General features: G+C 37.1%; 1 protein-coding gene across 2 annotated transcripts in view; it reads right to left on the bottom strand.

Annotated features, from left to right (window-relative positions):
• The window catches only part of ASXL3 (ASXL transcriptional regulator 3), a 173,432-nt gene that overhangs the window by 19,171 nt on the left and 129,896 nt on the right, over positions 1-24,365 (bottom strand). For both annotated transcript variants that reach the window (XM_074340180.2, XM_074340179.2), the window contains one exon: positions 603-699. In XM_074340180.2, coding sequence (XP_074196281.2) covers positions 603-699 — 97 coding nt within the window. The remainder of the gene's footprint in view (positions 1-602; positions 700-24,365) is intronic.

The following is a 24,365-nucleotide window of genomic DNA, read 5'->3' as shown; positions in this document are numbered from 1 at the left end:
AAAATTGGATGAGATTTAAAAAATGAGATATTGGAGAAGGAACATGAAATATGAGAACTGAGAAGAGCAAACTGAACTTTGCCATTAAAAAGCCACTAGTATTCTCTGGGGGAGATTATTGCAATTGCATTAGTGGGGCCACACCCAACTATAACGATTTGAATGGTTAAGGGAGTAAAAATGTGGTACAGTTTGGCTATTTTTTTCAGTCTTCCAAGGAGCCTGGTGACTAAAGGAAGGATAAGGTAAAATGGTGGCTTCAAGGGAAGAAAATTTTAAAAGAAGATTCTTTGGGCTCTAGGACATTAATAGAATACATAATACGTCAAACAAGGAATTAAAATTACCATTCCAAAGAAAATCTTAGTATATCAAAATTTTTATGTTCCAGATAACATCATCCTTTCTTCAAAAATATCAACTATTAAAAATTCCAAGTATAACAAAAGAATTAATGAAGTTATTCGGAATAGGATGTGAGTTTTTCTACATTAAAGTTTACCTCAGGGGGAAAAAAGATGTGGAAATCAGAGAAAGATGCAAAGCTCTGGACAGTATGTGTACTCAAATATGTCAAAAAATAATGGAAAACAGAAATTTACCTTCTGCAAGTCGCTGTTTCCATCCCTGTGCAGCATACGCAAAGAATTCATTATTTAGAGCTGAAGTACTGAGGCGTAAAATTCCATCACTTCCCATCTAGGAAATAAGCCGACAAAAACAAGATTCCATCAAGAATAATTCAAAGCAAAGATATGCAGGAAAGAAGCAAAAGCTGAGGGTGTGTGTGAGTGTGTGTGTGTGCGCGTGTGTGTGTGTGTATGTGCGCGTGTGTGACCAAGTGCAGGTAGTAGGAAGGGAGGAAAGGAACCTAACTAAAGATCAATCTCCTAGCATGAAAACTTCACTGTTTACAGTGACTGTTATAATGACAAAACACATCAGTTTAAAGGAAATCTTTATTAGGCATTTCCATTATTGGTGGTGAGTATAACAAAAGTGTGTGGTTTAATCCAAGAAGTTTTACATGTTTATTATTCTAATCAGCCTTAAATTGTGCAAAATCAACAACTGTTTACACCTTTAGATTAGGTTTTTTTAAAGTGAAATTTTCTAAAATTTGTGAAAGCTAAGAAATCCAGTCTGATCACTTGGATTCTTTTGCTGTCTGAGATTTAGACAAAAAGTTCTGAAACGTATTAAAACAAATACACCCACACTGTTGTACATATTCCTGTACCCTTCATTCTATTCTTCTCACCTCTTTGGATGAACACAAAATCAGGCATACAGCAAAGTTTAAAATGTGTGCGACTAGATGCTACTAAACTTTTCCCTTAAACAAACTAATTAAAAAAAAATTCACATATAGAAGAGATTCAGATAAGGATCACCAAACTGGATGCTTTTGCCTTTCCAAGTATTTACTGCATCTTTCATGTCAAGTAGTTTGCTTACTGACATTGAGGAGAGAGAGAATTAGTGTCATCCTTGACTGGCTTCTTACGTAGTTGAAGAGTGAAGATAAAACACATGACTAGTTATACAATGCTAAGCATTTGGTTAGTGGGAATTAAGAAGTGACAAAAATAAAAGCTAGGGGAAGATATCTATGTGGAGCTGAGTGGTTAAGAGGACCTGGACGACAGAGGTGACACTGGTGCAGGGCCTTGAGAGACTGACAGGATTTGGACAGAATGGTTTTAGAGATAAGCATATCGTCTACCACCAGAAAGCGTGAGCTCTATTATAGAGGCAAGACATCACAGTCAGTAACTAGACCATTTATGAAGTTCTGAGGATATTTCAGCCTGCTACTCAAAGGCCCGGCAAATTGTAGCTCCAATTATATTTTCAAAGATTTTCTCTTGCTCCTATATACACATTCATATGCCATAAGCTCGAATTAGTAACTGTTGCTTGAAAATGCACTCAGATTTCTTATCCCCATGTTTTCATTTGTGGTCTTCTCTACACTCCACCTGCACCCACTGAAATACTACCCCTATTTTAAAATTTAACTCAAACAATGCCTTCATGGATGTGTCAGTTAAACCACCATTTAGGAGCAGAGGAGAACGTTGAATCTAGAAGTAAATATTATACTAATTACTTTAAACTGGATAATTGTTAATCAAATCCAGAAAAAAGAGACACTGTGAACAAACGTGACGTATACCAAAAGCTGCCATCATGACTTACAGGAAAGCCACAGATTTGAGACCTGGAGTTTCTTCATCTAAAAAATGTTCATCTAGTATTATCCTAAGTTTCTTCATTTAAGAAACACTAAAATATTCAATACGCTTGGAAAATTTCAGGCACGATTTCATTGATTCATTATTTACTCAGTTATTTCATCTTTATTCAACAGATAATTATTGAGCCACTCATATGAATCTATAAACATGGCACTTGCATGGGTGCTAGTAATACCGTGGTGATAAAGAAAAAGCTCCTGCCCTTTTATTCTGAATATATTCTACAGACAGCAGAAGCTTCTGGTCTTTGTATATCTCTTTCACCCATGTGAGCTCTGCACAGCTGTTAATTCACATCTGTATCACCATGCCAGTGTCCCACCTCATAGTCTGACCATATCCCCAAGATGTGAGTGGATAAATGTCCCAGCCTTCCCATCTTTTGATTGGACAACTCTAGGACACTATACTCTGGAATGCAGTATATGCACTGAACCAGTGGATGCTATTTGATGGCTGTGTTCCCAACAGCTAGAAGACATGGGTCTGGGAACCAATGGTTGGAACGAATGAACCTTTGTATCATCACTCCCAGGGAACCACTTGAATACTGGGTATGTCATGTCCCCACAGCTTCAAATGTGGGCTTAGAAGTCCATGTTCTCAGGGGGAATCATTTCTAAATGGCATTATTGTCATTTACGTCTAGATACTTCTTTACTTTGGGAGTATGTCCTGCAGCATCCCTGACCTCTACCCACTAGATAATAGTAGCAGCCCTCTCCCAGATGTGACAATTAAAAGGGTCTCCAAACATCAACAAATGTGCCTTAGAGACAAAATCATCCCCACTTGAGAACCATCACATTAGTGGTCACGGTAAGGGTTCCACTGTAGTAAAGCTCTGTCTGGTCACTTTGTGCCTCTCAAGCTGATGGATCAGCAGGCAAAGAGAGGAGGTATAACTGGTCATGAGGAAAGACAATTGCTACTATAGTGGGAGGTGGGGGTGGGAGAGAAGGATGCTGGGAACGCTGGGGATTCATGGGCCTTCTCTTGGTGCCTCCGTGCCTGGTGGTAACAGTGAACATGGATTACAGCAATAACAGCGAGAGAGGGCAAGGCAGCCAAAGACTCAAAATCCTCAGGGATGAGCATCTGGGACATTTTACCAGGCAAACTAGCAGAAGTACTGGCTAAGGATGAGGAAAATCAGAAATGAATATCAGAGAATGGAAATGATGAACCTCAATCACAGCCTCAAGACTGGCCTGAGAGTAATGGAGCCTGCAGTTGGTCCACTAACTTTCTGGTCATAAATCTTGTTATGTCTCAAAGAGTTAGAGACAGAGCAGACTTAAGAGGAAGCACAAGATCTGAGTGGTACAGAGGCAGACTATACTGAATATTTCTGATGCTCCATTCCATATCATCTGGCCTGTGTGAGCCCAGAGAATCTGGGATAAACAGTTCAACACGCTTGTCCTACCTAAGCTGATAAAACTCTAGGACTGTCTCGGAAGCACAAAGGCCATTGAGATGGCCTGGAAATGCAGAGATTGGCCCTGGGGACGACTCACAATTTCTGAAACAAAGGCCTGTGGTCAAAGGTCTCCCTCTCCTGTTGTCCTTCTGTGGGACAATTCTGTAGCACATTGTACACATTTTTTCACAAGGTCCTCAGCAGAACTGAGCCCCAGTTTCTCAGAGGGTTTCTCCTCCCCTGTCTTATACTATCTAATACCTGGCTTCTGCTTCCAAGCCACTTGTACTCAAGTTCTTGTTCCAGGCTCCACTTTCGGAGGGAGGGAGCAGGGAAGAATCCCATATCACCAAATCTAAGGTGTTTAGGCTTTGTCCTCTCCATGGGGTGGCCCAGTGAGTGAACTATAAGGAAAACCCGAGGCAGGGCTTGAATCAGCATGAGGCCCTAGGTTAGTGGCTTCCAGGTCCAAGTTTCCCCTCAATTTCCCCTGCATATATGTTGCCTGTTTCAACATGTACCATGATGGGGAAAGGTGGGAAACACTGCTCTAGGTAATGGGAAACTAATAAAAAGATTTAAGCCTGGGAAAAGCCTAAAAAGATTTGTGTTTAAATAGATGACTTAGTTAGCTATGAAAACATAAAATGGAGAGGAAAAGACAGATACAATAACATTGCTAGAAGCGTGATGGAATACTTCCATAAAACACGATAAGAGAAGGCAAATCTGAGAGATACTCCGGATGGGGTGAAGGCCTTCAGGACTGAGGAGGTAAAGGCATTGGGAGCATATTTCAGGAGACACTAAACGTGCTCAGAATGATTCTGGGAGATGTGGTGCAGGAAAAAGGCAGCTGAGCCTGAGTAGAGTTCAAGGACTGTTATCAAGGGAGTCTAGCAAAGATAACAAGGTAAGGAGAATGATATGCCTCAAGGAAGTATGAAATTTTCTGTGAATGTTGACTCTGAATATTTGTCCTTGTGGTTTGGGAGCCCTGAGTAAAAGCAACTCCACTTAGGAAGACTAAAAAGGAAGAGGTATTCATATTGCGCAGTCTAAATAGAATAGTAGGTGGAAGTCAAGTTCCCTGAAAGAGGAAAGGAATTTGCTTGCTAGGAAGTGCATGTATATAAGGCATGATAGAAAATGTTAACATTTTCTACATTTTGAGGACATGTATGCCTTAGAATCCTCTGTAGTCCAGAAAGTGCCTGCTATACTGCAAGTACTCCATAAATGTTTATTGCACTGTCCTTGCTGTGTGTAGTGAAAGATGTAAAATTTAACTCTGGTAGCTGATAAGCAGGAGTTTAGTTTTGTGTATTCTGTCAGGCCAGGGGCATGATTAGTCATTAATTGAAATTTCAGCATAATTTTAAGACACACAAAAATACCAGTTCCAGATTAGCTCTCACAGAGTCTCAGGATTTCAGCACATGAAAACATAAGCCACTGTGAAATAAACACATTCAAGAATATGGAAGCTAGCCCTGGAGGAAAATGTTTGCCTATTAAAACAGAAAAATATTAACGGCCAGATTTCCAGCCTGTATGAGACACCACAATTAAACACTAGGGCTAAATTAGGCTTAAGGAAATGCACGTCAATAAAACTTTTAAAATACACTATTAATTTTATGGCCTTTAGGAAATACTGCCCAAAAGACATAACATTTTAATGAGCTGGAACGATAAACATTTCTGAAAGGTTTATTTATTTATTTATCACTGAGCTATAAATTCTTATTTTTTTCTGATTACCCACAAAAGAAATGTTCATTCTAAAAACTCCCCTCACGCTCTTACAATAAAGTGTCTCACTAAGCTATTGATAAGTTATGCCTCCTTTTAAATTAGGAGGAGAAAAACTCTGATTATACTAATTACTACAGAGGAAATAAATATTAGTAAAGGTAAACTTATTCATATAGAGATCCTTTAACAAAGGTTTAAACCCTTGATTGGTGAGTATATCATTTGCCTTTGGTGTTAATTATATTAATATACATTTTATGAGATGGATGTCAGTGGAATTCAAAGGATTAAAATGTTTTAACACCAAATGTTTGAAGGTCAATGAATGTTAATTCTGTACAAAAATATGTCTACTTTTCATAATATCCTTTAACCCTCTAACATATTCTTTATCACTTTTTTCTTATCTTGGGTTCTTGCAAGTGATTCAGAATGCACGGCATGTGGGCTGCTGAGAGGAATCGTGAGAAATGTGCTGGAGAGTTAGGAAGTGGCGAAATGATAATGGGGCTCCAAGATACACTAAGCAATTTGGACTTCATTCTACAGGCAATGGGGAGCCATTCAAATGAAGCCAAAACACGACGAAAAGGTTCATGCTGAGTGCGTGTGGGTATGCAGACTGGTGAGTTAGAGGGGGATGCTCACTTGTGCTACAGGGCATTAGAGAAGACATCTGAACAAAGTGAAGAAGTGAGGCACGCAGTCCTCTGGGGAGGGGTGTTGTAAGTGAAGGAAAGAATGTAAACACAGAAGCCCTCAGGTGGGGATTGCAAGGAAGTCCTAGAAACTGGAGAGGCCTTAGACAGTGGGAAGAACAGGAGCTGAGGGGACAGGATCATGCTGGCCCTAGAGCCCCCTGGAAAGACTGGCTTTTCCCCCGAGTTAGCTGGAGAGCCTTTGGGGGATGTGGGCCTGAAGACTGAAAAGATCTGACATTTCAAAAAGCTCACTCTGACTGTTGTGTTTAAAGAAGACTTTAGAGTGTTGCTGTCCGGTAGCAGTATCAATATGAGCCACACGTGATTTTAATTTTTCTAGTAATCCCATTGAAAAAGTACAAAGAAACGTGTGAAATTAATTTTATTTATAACCCAACCTATCCAAAATGTTACTGTTTCAATATATAAGCAACATGAAATACTGTTCATGAGGTATTTTTCATGCTTTTCATATACCAATTCTTCAATATCCAGTGTGTCTTTTCACAACAGATCTCAATTCAGATCAGCCATGTTTCCGTTGCTCTACAGCCACTGGTGCTAGAAGCTACTGCACTGGGCAGCGCAGTTTTAGAAGGTAATGACTTACTAGGGACATGAGTGTGGAGTTTGTGAAAATCCAGGGAGAGGACAGCAGCATACACTAAGGTGATAGCAGCGCAGGTGGTGAGAGATGGTTGGGTTCTGATTGTATTCTGCAAGTTGAGCCACCAGAACTTGATGTGGATTGGATGACAGAAAGAGAGCAGGCGAGGATGACACCAGAGACTTTGGGCCTTGGTATTTAAAATCACGACTCTGCTATTTATTAAAATAGAGAAGACTATGGGAGGAGGAGGTTTGGTTTTGAACCAATTAAGGTTGAGATGCCGATTATAATTCCAGTCGATGTCTTACATATATTGTTTTGCATAGAATGTAGAGGATGCCCTGGATGTAGGCAAGACTAGAGACACGGACTCCTGTCAAGAAGCATCAAGAAAAGGCCAAGGAACAAATGATGAAAAGATCATTCAGGCAGGGTGGCCGGATGGCTCAGTTGGTTAGAGCACGAGCTCTTAACAACAGGGTTGCCAGTTCAATTCCCATATGGGATGGTGGGCTGCGCCCCCTGCAACTAAAGATTGACAATGGCAACTGGACTTGGAGCTGAGCTGCGCCCTCCACAACTAGATTGAAGCACAATGACTTGGAGCTGATGGGCCCTGGAGAAACACACGTTTTCTCAATATTCCCCAATTAAAAAAAAAAAAAAAGTGAAGAAAAAGAAAGATCATTCAGGCAGTGGGAGTAAAGAGAGGCACAGGGACCAGAATTGAGGCTGAGTGAGTACGTGTGTGGGGGTGGTGAATGAAGTAAAGGCATAAAAGGCGGCTCCCATCAGTGAGGTTTGGATAATTGGGTAGATGAAGGTAGCAGACATCAGGAAAGCAAAAGACACAGGAGGAACAGTGTCTCGGACAAAGAAATAATGGGTTTTTCTGCAGATATGCTACTATAAGGCTATCTTGAAGGCATCCGAGTCAAGATAGTCTAATCAATAACTAAGACTAGGGCAAGAAGCTTAAGGGAGGAATTAAACACAAAAAATTAGGAATAATTACCAAAGGAAGTATAGTTGAAAATATGGATATGGATGAGAACAAACAGGAAGAATTTACCAAATGAGAGAATGGCTCAAAGCGGAGCCCTGAGGAACACCACAATAGAAGAAATGGGCAAAAAAAAATAAAATAAAATAAATAAACCCTTTTAGGAAGACTGCACAAAAGCAATCCGAGGTAGGAAGGAAATCAGAGCAAACAGCATCACAGATGCAAGAGAAGAAAGTGTTTCAAGAAGATGATCTCTATTCTGTATGTGCTAAGATCTACAAAGCTCTGTAGAATTATTTAGGTCAACACTGTGTGCAGTACACTATGTTAGCTGTTGTGTCCAATAAAAACAATCAATAGGGTCTTTAGAGCAAAGCTAACCTAGGCAGTGAGAGACCAGCCAGGAGTCTAATGTAATAGCAAAAGAGTAATGAGCACATGAACTATAAGCTGTTACCACTGACCCTCTTATACCCAGATCTAAAGGTATGGCTCAAGTTTTATCCGTAAGAGAATATATAATTCTGTAAACATAAAGTGAGGCATAAAAATAAAAGAGGGCTGCTGAGAGAGAGATTATCAGCAAGGGAGATAGGACCAACTAATGAATCTCAAGACAATTTGGCCAATACTTTTTGAATGCTATTTCCAAAACTGCATTAAGACAATATTTCTCAAACTGTGCTTTGCCAAATAGGAATTTTAATATTAATGGGTAATCTATCTAAAAGGAAACTAATTCTACCACCCAGTAAATATAGCCAACATATACTAAACATGGTTAGTTTTCTTTACTGTAAGTATTCTGTGATATGCTAGAATTTATTTTAAACCCCCTGAGACTGTAGGGGTTGTATGCAGTATTTCCCAAAATTTTTAACCTGTAACCCTCTCAGAGAACAATTATCAACATCTCATGGAACAAGGTTCTCCAGAATATAGTTTGGGAAGTGATGCATTAAGAGTTGTAAAAGTATCATTGTCAGAAGCAGTCAAATGAGATAAACCTAGCACAGTGATTTGCACATGCTACACGCTAAATCCTCATTGAACAAATGAATGAAAATCTCTAAGATCTGAACATGGGATAATTTTCAGTATATTTCAAGAATCAAATATTAAAAATAAATAAACAAAATAGTGAAAACTTACAACGGATGATGTACTAAACTTTTATCTACAAACCTCAACAACCTCGGTTTCAAAGCTCACTTCTTGACACAGTTACTTGACATTCCTTTTTAAAATTATGTCAAAACGTAAGTATGTACAACAACTTTTCTTTAAAACGAAAATTAGAGATTGGCATTCTAAAGTTATAATCCTGACTATCTGGAATTATATGGAAGTTAAAGGGAAAAAATAGCAACACCATTTCCATCCTCCCTCCACTTAATTAAAAAGAAAATATGCATGGAATTAAGCTAATGTGAACAAAAGGGACACCTAAGAGAGAAAATATTACCCAAAAAGTCAACATTTAGATGAAAAAGTGGAAGGCTTTTAGTGTCACCACTGTTACTATAGGGCTTTAAAGTTGCTTTTGCAATAAAAGCCTCTCTTCTGAGACAGGCCAATACCTCTTCCCACTGTTGCTGCTTTGGGGATCACACTGGGGCAGAAACCAACAAGGAATGCAGTTCAGCATGGAAGGATTTGGGAGATGGAAGCTCTGCATACTCAGGATGATGCCAGGTGTAATTATTCACTAGAATAAAGTTTTATGAGCAAAGGAGTGGACAGGGGAAATACACAGCAACATTTAATTATTAAATGAGATTTTTGAGGATATAAATTGCAAAAGGCTCTGAAAAGCAAAGATTATAAGATGACATAATAATAACTAGTCTTGTGGGAACTGATTATCTCCTCATTCAAAAATACATATAAACATATGTATGTGTATTTGTGTAGCTACATATCTATATCTATATATATGTATACATATGTGTTGTGCATGCATACATATATACATACGTACATATGTACGATGTACACACATATACATATACATGTATATATATATAAAGTGTTCTTCCTCCTCTAGAAACACAATTTATAAGCAATCCAACCACGTGGCTAAGAGAATGGTCTCTTTTGGAATGGAATCTCTTGCACCTCTGAGGAGAAACATTCATCTTCCTATCGGATGACCTGCCCAAGCCTACAGGTGGGCAGAGGAGATGCTACATTAGAGGCTGGAAGGCCCTCTCCTACAGCAAGACCTACTGGCAAGCAATTCTACGAGTGCCAATGAACGAAAAACAGGAATTCTGTAGTAATAAGAGAAAAAGATTTTCTCATAATTGCTGCTATGAATTTCCACCTCTGCAAAGGAGAAAACCACACGTGAGGGATGTATGTACTCTTAGAGACATATTTAAAAAAGAAAGAGAATCTTGATATTGATTCTTAAGAGGTTTCAATTACTATACTTACATGGGATTTTCCTTAACTTCTATACAATATTAGAAACAAAAATCATTCTCTAATGACATCGTTCTACACTTTTCCCTTCTGCCACCTTTCCTAAGAATCACCCTGTTTTCAAATTTCAAAAGGAAGACTCTCTATTCAAGTCTGTAATGTCTCCAGTGCTTTAGCAGCCCTGCTCAGAAGAGATAGTCTGTGGTGAGACAGGTAAGAATGATAAAATAAAGGCATCTAAAGACAAGCGTAAAGTCACTGATAGATCAAGCCTTAATCAACTTCTCAAAATTAGAGAAGTGTATTTTGATATTTGTTTTATCTTCTTCATTAAATGCTGTGGACAATGCCTGCCTACATATTGGGACAATTTGATAGGCCTTGATGAGAAGTGTCTTTTTATTTATTTTTTTTTCCCCAAATGCATATAAATAAAATTTGAACAAGTTTTAGAAAATATGACAATGTATGTATGTCTTAAAAGACAATCTCTCTTATAATTGCATTTTCATCAAGGTTCCCTATGTGGGAGGGAAATACAAAAGCAAACTTCCAATGTACCCAAGCATGACGCAGAATACTAATGCTTTATTTAGGTAAAATCAAGCTCATGTTCTTTTATAGCTAAAATAAGGTTATGTTATAATGCAGAGGGAATCAATGAATCACTGTTTCCATTTGTAGTACACTGAACAGCTATGTTTAAGTGACTATCGCTTAGTCACTCATTTCTTTAATAAACATCTCATAAGCATCTACTATGTGCCAGGAGCTGTGAAATGGACAAACAGCTTCTGTTGCCACAAGAACTTAGTACCTAGGATGGGAAAGAAAAGGGTAATGGCCATTGTGATAGTATAGTACGATCCCAGAGAAGGAAAAGATGCAGTAAGAACCCCCAGGTCTGGGTGCATAGCATGCCTTTAATTCTCCCTTTGTAGTCTGTGAATATCTATGTCTATACTTCTCTCCAGTTACATAATGGCCCCAATCCACTTAACTGCTTAATAAAAGCTATAATGAATAACTATAATAATACCTATTAATTTAGTACCTGTAGCTATGAAGGTAGGTGAGTGAAGCAGGATTTGCCCCCACACCCCGAATGATACCTTTCCCATTATACCACGGCCTTCCTTTAATTAACATGCATAACATTCTTCCACTGAAAACCTTTATGAGCTGGGTGCTGGGAATACGACAAGAATCAAAAAAATGTGGTCCCTGTCCTCTAAAGTTATGACAAATTGTATGAAGGCATCTGAAAGAAAAGTAACAAGTACAATGTGAGAATGTTCTAGGTGTATGTGTGTGCAGGAAGGAGTCTCTGAGGTATTAATTTCTAGGCAGAGGTATATGTGAAAGACGGGAGGAGTGAATCCTGGTGTGAGTAAAGAAGGAAAAGCCACCAAACTTTGAAAAGGGAGGTAAAGAAGCTTTTACAGAAGCTAAACAGCGTGAGTGTGGCAGCTGAGGGAACATGCGGAACCAAGATTTGTTGTTGTTTGTGCTTTTTATTTATTTCTTAATGGATATTCTTAGCTGAGAAGGATCTACCTCCCATTGCTTCAGTTTGTAAACCAAGAATAGCAAACTATTTACTTCATAGAGTTTTTGTGAGGATTAAATCAATAAACATATGTAAAATGCTTTGAATAGTGCTGGCTTAAGGAAAGAGCTCAAGAAGTTTAGCTATAATAATAATTATTATTTGGTAGCAGGTGTGACAGATGCACCCTCGGTATCCCCAGTGAGTCACACCTTTGTATAATTACCTCCCTTTGAGTGTGGGGAGAACTTACAACCTGTTTCTAGCCAATAGAAAATGGGAAAGGTGATGGATGGGCTGTCATTTTCTTGATTATATTACGTAAGACTGCATTTTAGCCAAAGGAGATAGAAATATTGTCCTGCTGGTTTGAAGAAGCAAAAACTGTGCTGTGAATTGTCTGTGGAGAGAAGTGGCCTCTAAGAGATGAGGGCATCAACCCTACAGCTTTAAGGAAGTGAAATTTGCCAGCAATCCAAACGAACTTGGATGAGGAACCCAAGCTGCCTGTGCCCCTAACCAAGACCCTGATTTCAGCCGGATAAAATCTGAATAGAGAAATCAGCTAAGCTTTGTCCAGCCTCCTAACCAATGGAACTGTGAGATAATAAATATGTTTTGTTTTAAGCCTCTAAATTTGTGGTAATTTGTTAACATCACAGAGAACTAATACAAGGGAGGTGGAAAAACCAATTTGATTGTTTCTTCTTTGTAAGTTGAGAGAGAAAATTATCGGTTGGTTGGTTGGTGTTGTGTGTGTGTGTGTGTGTATCTGTGTCTAGGGAACGGGAGGAGAGAAGAAAGCACTGGAGCTTTACCAAAGAAAATGGATTATGAAGAAAGAACAGACTGTAATCTCCATGAGGGCTGGGATTTGCATACCATGACAGAGTAGGTGTTTAATAAATATTGTTGAATGAACTAATTTTGTTGCAGTATACCTGTATCAATATTTGATGTATCTAAGACGATCCAGTCTTTTGATTATGGTGTCCAAAAGATATTTTCTTAGGGTGTATAAACAACTAGTTTTATAAGGAACATATAGATAGCGGGAGCTACTTTTAGTTGTTGGTTTTGATGTAAAGTGACAAAGAGGAAAAAAGCAGACAATGGATTTTAGCTTTAACTAGGGGTTACTGTTGTGTTCCTGTAACACAACATTCCAAAGTGTGAACGATATATATTTTCAAATTAAATCAACCCATTGTGTGCAAACCAGAAAATGAAAGGAATACTCCAGTAGGATTTAAATTTTATGTATATCCTGGTTCCTCTAATATCCTTTAAGAAATTAAAAAACAAAAACTTCTGATATATGCACATCATTCTCTGGTATTCATTCTCATTTAGTAAGGAACCCAGCATGTCACATGTGGGAAGAGGAATGGATTTAAAGTTTAAAAACTGGCCAGAGCAATCAGTGAAGAGAAAGAAATAAAAGGCATCCAAATTGGGAATAAAGAAATCAAATTGTCACTTTTTGCAGATGGCATTATTCTTTATATAGAAAACCCTAAGGACTCCACACAAAAACACACACAAAAAACACCTATTAGAAACAATAAACCAATACAGTAAAGTTGCAGGATACAAAATCAATATACAAAAATCCATTGCATTCCTATACACTAACCATGAAATTTCAGAAAAAGAAATGAAAGAAACAATTCCTCTCACAATTACAACAAAAATAAAAAAATACCTATGAATAAACTTAACAAAGGATGTGAAAGACCTATACACCAAAAACTACAAGATATTATTAAAAGAAGTTGAAGAAGACCCAAAGAAATGGAAAGATATTCCATGTTCATGAAGTGGAAGAAACAACATAGTTTACATGGCCATATTACCTAAAACAAATACAGATTTAATGCAATCCCCACCAAAATCCCAGTGCCATTTTTAAAGAAATAGAACAAAAAAATCATCAGAATTGGATGGAATCACAAAAGACCCTGAATAGCCAAAACAAACCTAAGAAAAAAGAACAAGGATGGAGGTTTCATACTTCCTGACTTCAATTTATACTACAAAGAGACAATAATCAAAACAGCATGGTGCTGGCAGAAAAACAAACATACAGGCCAATGGAATAGATTTGAGAACCCAGGAAATAAACCCACATCCATATGGGCAGATACTTTTCAACAAAGGAGTCAAAAACATACAATGGAGAAAAGAAAGCCTCATCATTGGTGCTGGGAAAATTGGGCAGCCATGTGCAAAAGAATGAAATTAGACTGCTATCTGTCACCACAAACAAAATTAGCTCAAAATGGATCAAACACCTAAACATTAGACTTGAAAAACATAGAAGGTACTAAGCTTATGGACCTTGGATTCAGAGAGGATTTAATGAATTTGACCTCAAAGGCAGGGGAAGAAAAAGCAAAAATAAATGAATGGGACTATATTAAACTAAAAAGCTTCTGCACAAGCGAAAGAAACTGTCAACAAAACAAACAGGCAACCAACTGAATGGCAAAAGATATTTGCAAACAACACCTCTGATATGGGGCTAATATCCAAAATATATAAAGAACTCATACAACTCAACAATAAAAAACCAAACAACCCAATTAAGAAATGGGCAGAGGATCTGAACAGACACTTCTCCCCGGAAGACATACAGATGGCCAACAGATATATGAAAAAAATGCTCCACTTCACTAACTATTAAGGAAATGCAAATCAAAGCCACAATGAGATACCATCTCACACCTGTAAGAATGGCAATTAACAATAAGACAAGTAATAACAAATGTTGGAGAGGCTGTGGAGAAAAAGGAACCCTTATATACTGTTGGTGAGAATGCAAGTTAGTACAGCTGCTATGGAAAACGGTATGCAGATTCCTCAAAAAAATTAAGACTAGAACTACCATATGACCCAGCAATCCCTCTTCTATCTACCCCCAAAATCTGAAAACATTTATCTGTACAGATATATGTACCCCTATGTTCACTGCAGCATTATTCATGGTGGCCAAGATATGGACGCAAGCAAAGGGTTCTTCAACAGATGACTGGGTAAAGATTTGGTACATATACACAATGGAATCTTACTCAGCCATAAGGAAAGGTGAAATACTGCCATTTGCAACAACATAGATGGCTCTTGAGATTATCATGCTAAGTGAAATACTTGTAAGTCAGGCATAAAAAGTCGAGACCCATATGACTTCATTCATATGTGGGATATACAACTAAAAGCAACAAATGAGCAAGACAGACCAACAAAGAAATAAAAACTCACAGACACAGACAACAGTTTAGTGGTTACCAGAGAGTAAGGGGGAAGTGGGGTGGTAGAAGAGGGTAAAGGGGGTCAAATATATGGTGATGGAAGGAGAAATGACTCTGGGTGGTGAACACACAATGAAATACATAGCTGATGTATTACAGAATTGTATGCTTGAAGCCTATATAATTTTACTAACCTATGTCAGACCAATAAATTTAATTTAAAAAAAAAGAAAGAAAAAAAACAAAACTGGGCTGCTCATCCTAGCTCTGCATTTTCATAGCTTCCTGAAGATCCTCCAGTTTCTTAACAGCATTGAGTCTTGTCTCATTATTCAAATGGGAACAGCTAACATACTTGCAAAGCTGTTACATGAATTAGAAATAATAAATGTAAAGAATTTAACATACTACCAGGTGAGGAGTGAAATTTTAAGATACCACATGTGAGTACAATTTTAGAAGACTAACATATAATAATACTAACCATCATTTATTGAGTGCTTAGTTTGTGATCTTTTAAATCCTGGAATTCTCAAGCATGTCCTCTTAAGTTTACAACACCTGAACACAGATACCATGATATATAAGAAGCAACATTTGGAAGTGACTATGTGCTTTGAAACTGGGTATCAGTTTTGAAACTGGAGAGTCTAGTGTACTGGGTAGGCTTTGCTGCCTTAGTGATGGCTGGTCACCTGACCTCTGCAGCCCCTTTTGAGAAATCACCCCCTTAGCAAAATCGGTCTGACTACCCAGGCCATAGCCGATTGGCTCAGCAATCAGTGCCAGACACAAAGCTGTCACAAAGCAACAATCTATGAATTAAAATAATCAATTAATTACCTCCTCAGTGTTTCAGGGAAAGAGATAAGTGTGAAATACCATAAAAGAGGAACAAAGATATCCCAGAACCATATTACAAAAGAACAGGGAGGTCAATGCATGTTAAACTCCCTCCTCCTCCCCTGTAGTTAAAGTTCACCCTCCCACTCCAATAGATCTATGTCTCACAATCTGAGAAAGTCCAAATAAATACAACTAGGAGGACTACACTGAGTAATCTTTTAAACGTTTTCCACTTTGAAGAGAGTGTACAGTTAACTGGAGAGAGAAATTCCATTTGCAAAGAAAGCCAAAGACCATGAAAAAAGTTGAACTGCAATACAAATAACAAGCCAACAGTCCAAACTGTAGCAGACTATAAGGGTAGAGTTTCATAAAGATAAGACTCTAAATCAACCTTTAAATTTTCATAATAAAATGCCAAATGTGCCACCTAAATCACACTGACACCAAGCATCTAGAAGAAAATCCTAAGATAGGCAACTCTCTTTTCAATAGTAATAGAGAATTCCTATTCTCTATATTTTCTAGTATTTGAAATACTATTCTCTAGTATTTGAAATACTTATGTCATAGATTAGTGACATGCCAAACTTTCATTGCTGTACTTCCTCATTTCCCCAAATACATTCTATGACAGTAATCCATGGGATGTTCCTAAGGAAATAAAGGATTTTATGACCACTTCAGTTTGAGAAACATTATTTACACCAAGTTTAACAATTGTCCTCACTACAGAGCATTGGAGCCTTTACTATGCAAATGAGTGCAGAAAGCTCAGTGCATTGCTTCCCATAGACTATTCTGTGGAAACGATGTTGTACAGATTATGTTCACTATAGGAAATGTTGTCTTACAGTATCTAAAATATACCAAGTCGGAGCGCTGAGAAGTATAGAGCTAGACTTGACTTTATTACTCTATCCCTGAATTTACATGTCTTTATAAATTCCAATTCAATGAACTCTCGACCTGTTGTCAAAGGCCAGAATACAAAATGGCTTTTATGCACCATGTCCTCTCCATTCTTACAAAACTGCCATTGAAACATCATTCAAATGCTGTTTGGTACCTCCTACATATAAGCCAATGATTCCTTTTTTAAAAAAATGAGATCCATGTGACTTTTTGTGTTTGACTTTTGCCTTTGATCTCAGGAATCTCTGAAATATAAGTTCTGTGCTCAAATGCAGGGCCTTCACTCAGGAGGGTTTCTGACGTAATAACCACATTCTACCCCATCTATTAGCTGCCATGTGTCTCTTTACCAATATCTCAAAAGTTTAATTTTTCAATCATATGTATCCCAATACTTTTTAAATGTAAAGAGATCATAAAAAATAAAACCAGATATAAGACCCTTATTTTTTCTGTAAATATTTGATAAATATGAAAAAAAGTATTTTCTTTGCTAAAGCTGAAGATAAAAATAAAAATATCCTTGCCAATGACAAAAATATTACTTATTCAAAGACAATGTTTTAGGCATTTGATAATTACAAGTCCTCACTCCGTACAGCAAAATCACCTTTCCTCCAGTTACTGTAGCTTAAAGAATATAGCAGAGGGCTAAATTAAATGTCGTAAAATATCTAAATGACATTTTATAAAGCTAATGTGACAATCAAGGAGATAATACTGGGATGAAATGTGTAGGCCTACTGTGAGTTTTTTAATATGCTAATATACATGGCAGACATGTACATGGCAGATTGGTTTTCGAGTGTTAGGAATTAATTTGCTGTTTTAAAGAGAACTTGCTGGTTCAGATGCAGGAAAAAGGAAAAAATCAAGAGAGAACAGGGAGCTTAAGAAGTCTCAGTAGGGTCATGTAGATCCGGAATTTCAATTAAAACAAGCTAGTTAGTTCAGTGAACGCATGCAGGGGGTCTAAAACAGTGGTCTCCAACATGGTACTCAGCCCTAGCATACGGACACCATGAAGTGCTTCACTGGGAACCAGGAATAAAATAAAACAGTGAGTCCTCACTTAACCTTCACGTCCATTGTTGGGGAGTGTGATGAGGGGAGAGTGACCTACTGCCAAGAACCTTCCACCATCCTTCCTGTTCACTGTATTTCCAACCATTGCACTCAATTTGTTCCCAGATAAGTAACTTTACCGACTCTAAATTTTAACTAAACTCGTCTTCAAAAAATGGATAAAGGGCTTGAAAAGGTTTCTACAAAGAAATAGATTCAATGCTAATAAGCAAATTTAAACAAGTAGAAATAGAGTAGAGCTGACATAGGTCCTCCTAATATGAATTCATCATAGAAAGAAGGACCAGGATAAGAGAATAGGGGAGCGTGGGGTGGGGTGGGTGGGGGTGAGACATATACACCAGGGGTCTAGAGAATACCAACTCAGGAAATGAGTTGTGGTCTAAAGCTCAGCTGGGGGAAGACTTGAACAGAATAAAAAGGATGCTTGCTTCTCAGGGGAAATATGGGAGCCATAAGAAATATCCTTGGCTCGCTTTAGAGTTAGAACTAACCATATGTCCCTGGGCAAGTGCCTATAACCATATGAAACTCATTTAAAAGGTCTGTAAAATGAAGTGATTAAAATAGAAGATCTCTAATGTTTCTTGCAGATCCAATGTTCTGTGACATAGGTAGAGCAAAGGAGAAAAAATGATAGTGATCCCAAAGATCAAGCCCCCAGAAGCGCCACTGAATGAAAATAGGATGAAATGTAGTTAGGAAGAAAGTAGGTGCTGACAAATTCAATGAGTGGTGTGATTCTCTGAGCTCGTGGCCACCTGCACAGAAGGCAAACTTAATTCCTGAAGGTGGCTGTATGAAAGCACGTGAGCTGATGTCGCGGAGATGCAAAGGACTGGAGTGTGTGCATCATTACCACTGAAGAACCGAAAGAGCAAAAGGCAAAGAGGACTTCTAGGGGGAAAATTCTCTGCAAATAAGAAATGACACTTGTGTGTGTGTGTGTGTGTGTGTGTGTGTGTGTGTGTGTGTGTATGTGTGTGTGTGTGTGAGTGAGGGGTGTGTTTTCCACAATTATGGGGGCATTCCTGGCCTTTGGTGGACAAAAAGAAAGATACAGAAGCCCTGCAATGTACAGAGGGTGCCACACAATGGAGAATTTCCCTGCACCCCATGTGCCTTACAAATGACTCAGTGGACATGCATGCAAGCAAAACACCTGCTATAATTATCCAAGACTAGATGAGAACACCATCTTTTTGCGTGGCTTTTAATATATACTGAATTTTCTTTCTAGGAATACACTAACGTGTATTTGGGAAAATACTGCAATTTGCTGTGTTCAAAACTTCTATAAAAGTTCTTCACGGGAAACTGCATTACGAAAGTGAACTTTGAGTCTCTATCTACAATGTATTATATATGCATCAGATTCCACTTGCAGCTATGGCAATTGCAGTCATTCCACATATATGTCATTCTCCATCATGCCTTCAAAGATATTCATGTCTGACATTTACATACTGGAACACATGAGTTTTTGTTAATAAAAAAGTTATGTTTCCCTTTCGTACTATAATTACAATATATTATTTATATATATTTAAAAAATATGTGTGACAGAAAATTACCTTTTCTGTGACATTTAAGACAGTAAAAGGGCTTTACAAAATGTGCATTTAAAAATAGCGTCATTGCTTCTGAGAATTTTTACTCTGCATCAGTAGTTTTGAATGTTTTGGGTTCAAAATGCCTCTTCTATATTGGATGAAAACTCTGTGTGGCAGACTACTAATTGTCGCCCAGTTTCCATTCTGTCTTTCATTCTTGCATATTAATAAACATCTCTCCTGACTTTGAACAGCATTAGAGATGATATTTCCCAGACTCTCTTGCAGTCAGATGTGATGATGAAGGTGTTTTCAGAAAAGGAATGTGAGCCAATGTGATGTATGTACCTTGTGTGTTACTTCGGTAAGCATGCTTTCCACAAGCCTTGAGCTGAAAATGGATGTCCCAGCTTTAACCTTTGGGAATGAGCAACTCTAAAGGGTAGAACTGCCCAATCCCTATGGACCGACTGTCTATTTGTGCATTGCTATATGACAGAAAAATTGCTATTATGTTTAAGCTGCCCTTTTCTGGAACTCTCCATTACAGCAACACAGCCTCTCTACCTTGACTAATACACCCTGAAAATAAACAAATAAACATATGCACTAGCACATGCGCACACATGTGTGTGTGCGCACACACACACACACACACACACACACACAAATACCCAGGGTGCCAAAAAAATGTATACATATTTTAAGAAAGGAAAACTGCATTAAAATTGTAATACTCAATACATACCAATAACAAAAGATGAATACAAGTCAAGTTTGACTTCTGCAATTACAAAAGGTGCTCAAAGTGGTTACCATCAGCATCCAGACCCTTCTGATTATGAAGAACTACTGCTTGAGCAACATTGACCAGTGTCCACTTGTATTTTTTTTTGGGGGGGTCACTTTTTTGGCATCTTCAGTATACATATATACATATATGCAAAATACTGCACAAAATTTCAGGAATTTCATAGATCCCCCTGAAGCCTTTCTTGGCTCTCTGAGCTAAAAATTTTGTGGTGTTCAGGGTAGCTAAAAAGTCTATTAGGCAGACTAGCTTAAAAAACATTAGAGGAGCTTTTATTTTGGGGCAGTAACAAGGAAACTCATTTTGTCAGCTTGTATTGGAATCTATAGGTAAAAAGGTAAAACAGGAGAGCATTCTGAAATACAAAAGCATGATTAAATGATTGGATCTTTCCCCAATAACCTAAATTCTTCCATAGTTCTTAGCTCTATGTTCAGGCCTGCAAGCAAGTAATCTTAATGAACATCAAGCTTATTTAGCTGTGTCAATGTAAATACCAAGAGCAACAAACATTTAGACTTTAAAACTATAATACAATTTTTCTTTAAATGAGACAAGTCACTAATATAGTGTCATCCATATTCTCTTTCTGTCATTAATAAAGGGTGAATTACTAAAGCAAACATCTTACAATAAATACATGAAGTAGAAAACAAAGAGCTAAAAGCAAACTTTATGATTAACCAGTATGAACACATACATTTAAAAAAGTACATGGATGGATCTTGAGATGATCCTGCTAATAAGCGAAATAAGTCAGACAGAAAAATTCAGGAACTATATGATTTCACTCATATGTGAGATACAAAACTGAAAGTAACAAACAGTCAAGACCAACAAAAAAACCCAAAAACTCATCGACACAGACAACAGTTTAGTGGTTACTGGAAAGTAAAGGGGGAGAGGGTTAGTAGAAGAGGGAAAAGGGGTCAAATATATGGTGATGGAAGGAGAACTGACTCTGGTGATGAGCACACAATGCAATATACAGATAATGTAGTATAGAATTGTACACTTGAAACGTATATAATTTTACTAACCATTGTCACCCCAATAAATTTAATAAAAATTATAAAAACATAATAAACAACAAAAAAAGAATAAGCAACTGCAGGATCAACAATTGCAAAACTATTAGCAACTGCAGGATCAACAATGGTTCTCAAATTTTTGCCAAAATATTATCTATTTTCCTAAGTGAATTCTATTCTCTTAGCAAGCAAACAATAATGCCTAAAGAATAATCTATTGTACATAAACTAGAAATTGCAAGTGTATGTGAAACTGATTAATTTTGTATAGTATGAAAATGTAAGAAAATAAGGATTGCATATTTCATGACTCCATCGCTCTTCTCCAGCAACCACAGGAATGGATACAATTTTAATCTTTATGACAGAAGTTTTATATTGCTAAATGATATACAAGTGACTAGATAAAAAAATGTGCGTATGTGGGAGCCCTGAGAGGAATTCTTAGGGAAACAATACTGTAAAAACGCAGCACTGCCACTGCAGGGATACCCACAGACTTCCCCCCACCCCAAACAGAGTGATCTAATCACACCATATGCTCTCACCCACAGGACACATCTGACCTAAGTGCAAACAATCAAGTCAATAACTGTATTTTATTCAAATGATAAAGGGAACAAATGGCTTTTAAAATTCCAAGCTGTTTAAAAATCAGTTACCAATGACACAATTCATTATCATAATACTGAGAAATGTTTCCATCTAATTAAATAATAACCATATACTGACAAGTTAACAATTAGTCATTTGGGAGTTCAGATAGTCCATGATATGGTTCTCACCTCATAAACAGGGATAAAATGCAGTTATACAAATATTGTACAAAATTTGGAAAGGGGAGCCAAACTAAATTTTGGAAGAAAATCATGTATATTTTATAAGCCAGTTTGAAGCATATGGCACAAAATCAAATCAAAAGCTAAATGGGAAGAATATTCATCAAATTTGCATATAAAGGCAAAATAAAGAGCAAATGTGAATGCCATCAACATTAGAAATAAAAAATGATCTTTTCCCCCAAAAGAAATAGAGAAATTATGGCTATAAAATAAATTCAAACATCTGTTTACAAAATAAGATGTAATTTAGGTAATTTACGAATGAATCCAAGAAAAACCATGATATCTACATTCACTCTAAAATGACAAAACTGTTCTGTTGGGCTACAATAGAGGGAACTAAACAGAAACTCTAAGTGAAATAATAAACCTGGGACAAAAACGAAAAAGGTAAGAATATTTTAAAACAGAAGAAATAATACAATGATGTGCATAAGGCAACAGTGCTTTACATATAAATTTATTATAAATTTAAAAAATATATTTAAAAGGGCTTGGAAAAATATTTCTTTTCCAAAAACAAGCAAATAAAACTTCCCAAATATTCAGGAAAGCAATAGGATAAAAAATTTAATATGGCTCAGTAAACTGAAAATACATATATTTCATCATATGGTTAAAGATAGTAATTTAATTCACAAACCTTTCATGTTTGAAAGGAAAAAAAAGACAAAGTAAAATCTGTTAAAAATTTTCATCAATAGATTCATATCGACATAAGTAGCTAATTCATAATTCGATAATCAAATCAAAGACAAAAACTCAAGGAAAATTTATATTGGTTGGAATCAATACTATGTAAAAAGATGACTACAGAAATACATGTCTTAAATAAGACAAAGACGGAGCATCTACTTTTTGTGTCTTTGAACATATATTCAGAAGCTCACAGGCTTCCCTCTAAGTGAACTATGATCAAGTGAAAGAGAAAACTCAGATTAAAGAAAAAATTAATTATGAACAACTCTTTCTAGACAAAACATTCCAATTGTGGACACATTTTTTTTTAAACTGAAACTAATGCTAATTAGAGTTTCCTTGCTGACCCTTAATGAGTTACTAATGAAACAAAGTAGAAGTAGGGGAAAAATAAACACACTTTGTCCATGACTCAGCTCTTACGTCAGGCCTGCTAACCTCAGGACATTATGGGCTAGGGGTAGGGATGGGAGTAGAGAAAACAAGTTACAAGTATACAGCCTGATTCATTTTCACCAACTCCACACTCTCATGTTATCAGCATCCAGAGTAAGAAACAATAGTAACAGCACTCAGACGTGCCATCTCCCAGGTACTAATCCCCAAGGATAATGTAATACTACAGATTTGTTTTGCTTGTCTTTGACCTTTACAGAGATGGAATTACATAGTCATATACTTTTGTATTGGGCACTTAACGCTCAACTTATCTGTGAGATTCATCTATACTGTGGCATGTAGAGGTAGTTCATTCTCATTTTGGTAATTTAAAACACTGTAATATTACACAGTAATTTATTTATCCATTCTACTGTTCATTGATATTTTAGTAGTTTCCAGGTTTTGAATCTTGTAAACAGTATGGCTATAAACATATTTGCTCATGTCTTTTGGTAAACATATATATAATTCCATCTGGTGTAAACATTTAGAATTTAAATGCTGGGTCAACTTTAATAAATATTGTCAAACCACTTTACAAAGTGGTTGTATCCTCCCACCACAGTAAGAGCTCCATGTGCTTCACTTCCTCACCAACATTTGTTTTGTCTTCACATCTTAAAAAAAAAATAAATTATGTTTTGCTTGTTATACTAGCCATCTTCCTGGGTGTGTAGTTGTATTTCATCATGGTTTCATTTGTGTTTACTTCATGACCAATAATGCTGAGCACTTTTTCATATGTTTATCAGCTATTTTCATAACATACTTTTTGAAGTTCCAGTTCATTTTATCTATGTTGATAAACGTTATTAGCATTAATAAGTAAATTTAGCAAAATTATTAGATCACAATCCGTAGATATCAATGTCATCACCAAATAGCATCAAGTGGAAAATGACGCTTTAGAAAGATACCATATACACCATTGTGAAAAATACTTTGGAATAAATAAATCCAAATATAAGATGTGTGAGACTCTATACTAGTGGTTCTCAACCTTGTACCCTTGGGAGATTTGTCCCCCAGTGGACATTCAGCAATATCTACAAAATATTTTTCATTGTTAGGACTAGAGGAATGGGATCCTACTGACATCTAGTGGGTAGAGAGAGGCCAGGTGTGCTGACAAACTTCCTACAATGCACAGGACAG

This window comes from Rhinolophus sinicus, chromosome 4, assembly GCF_057876585.1.
Source record: "Rhinolophus sinicus isolate RSI-liver-muscle chromosome 4, RSI-T2T, whole genome shotgun sequence".
Taxonomy (NCBI): domain Eukaryota; kingdom Metazoa; phylum Chordata; class Mammalia; order Chiroptera; family Rhinolophidae; genus Rhinolophus; species Rhinolophus sinicus.
This window is presented reverse-complemented; position numbering and strand designations above follow the sequence as displayed.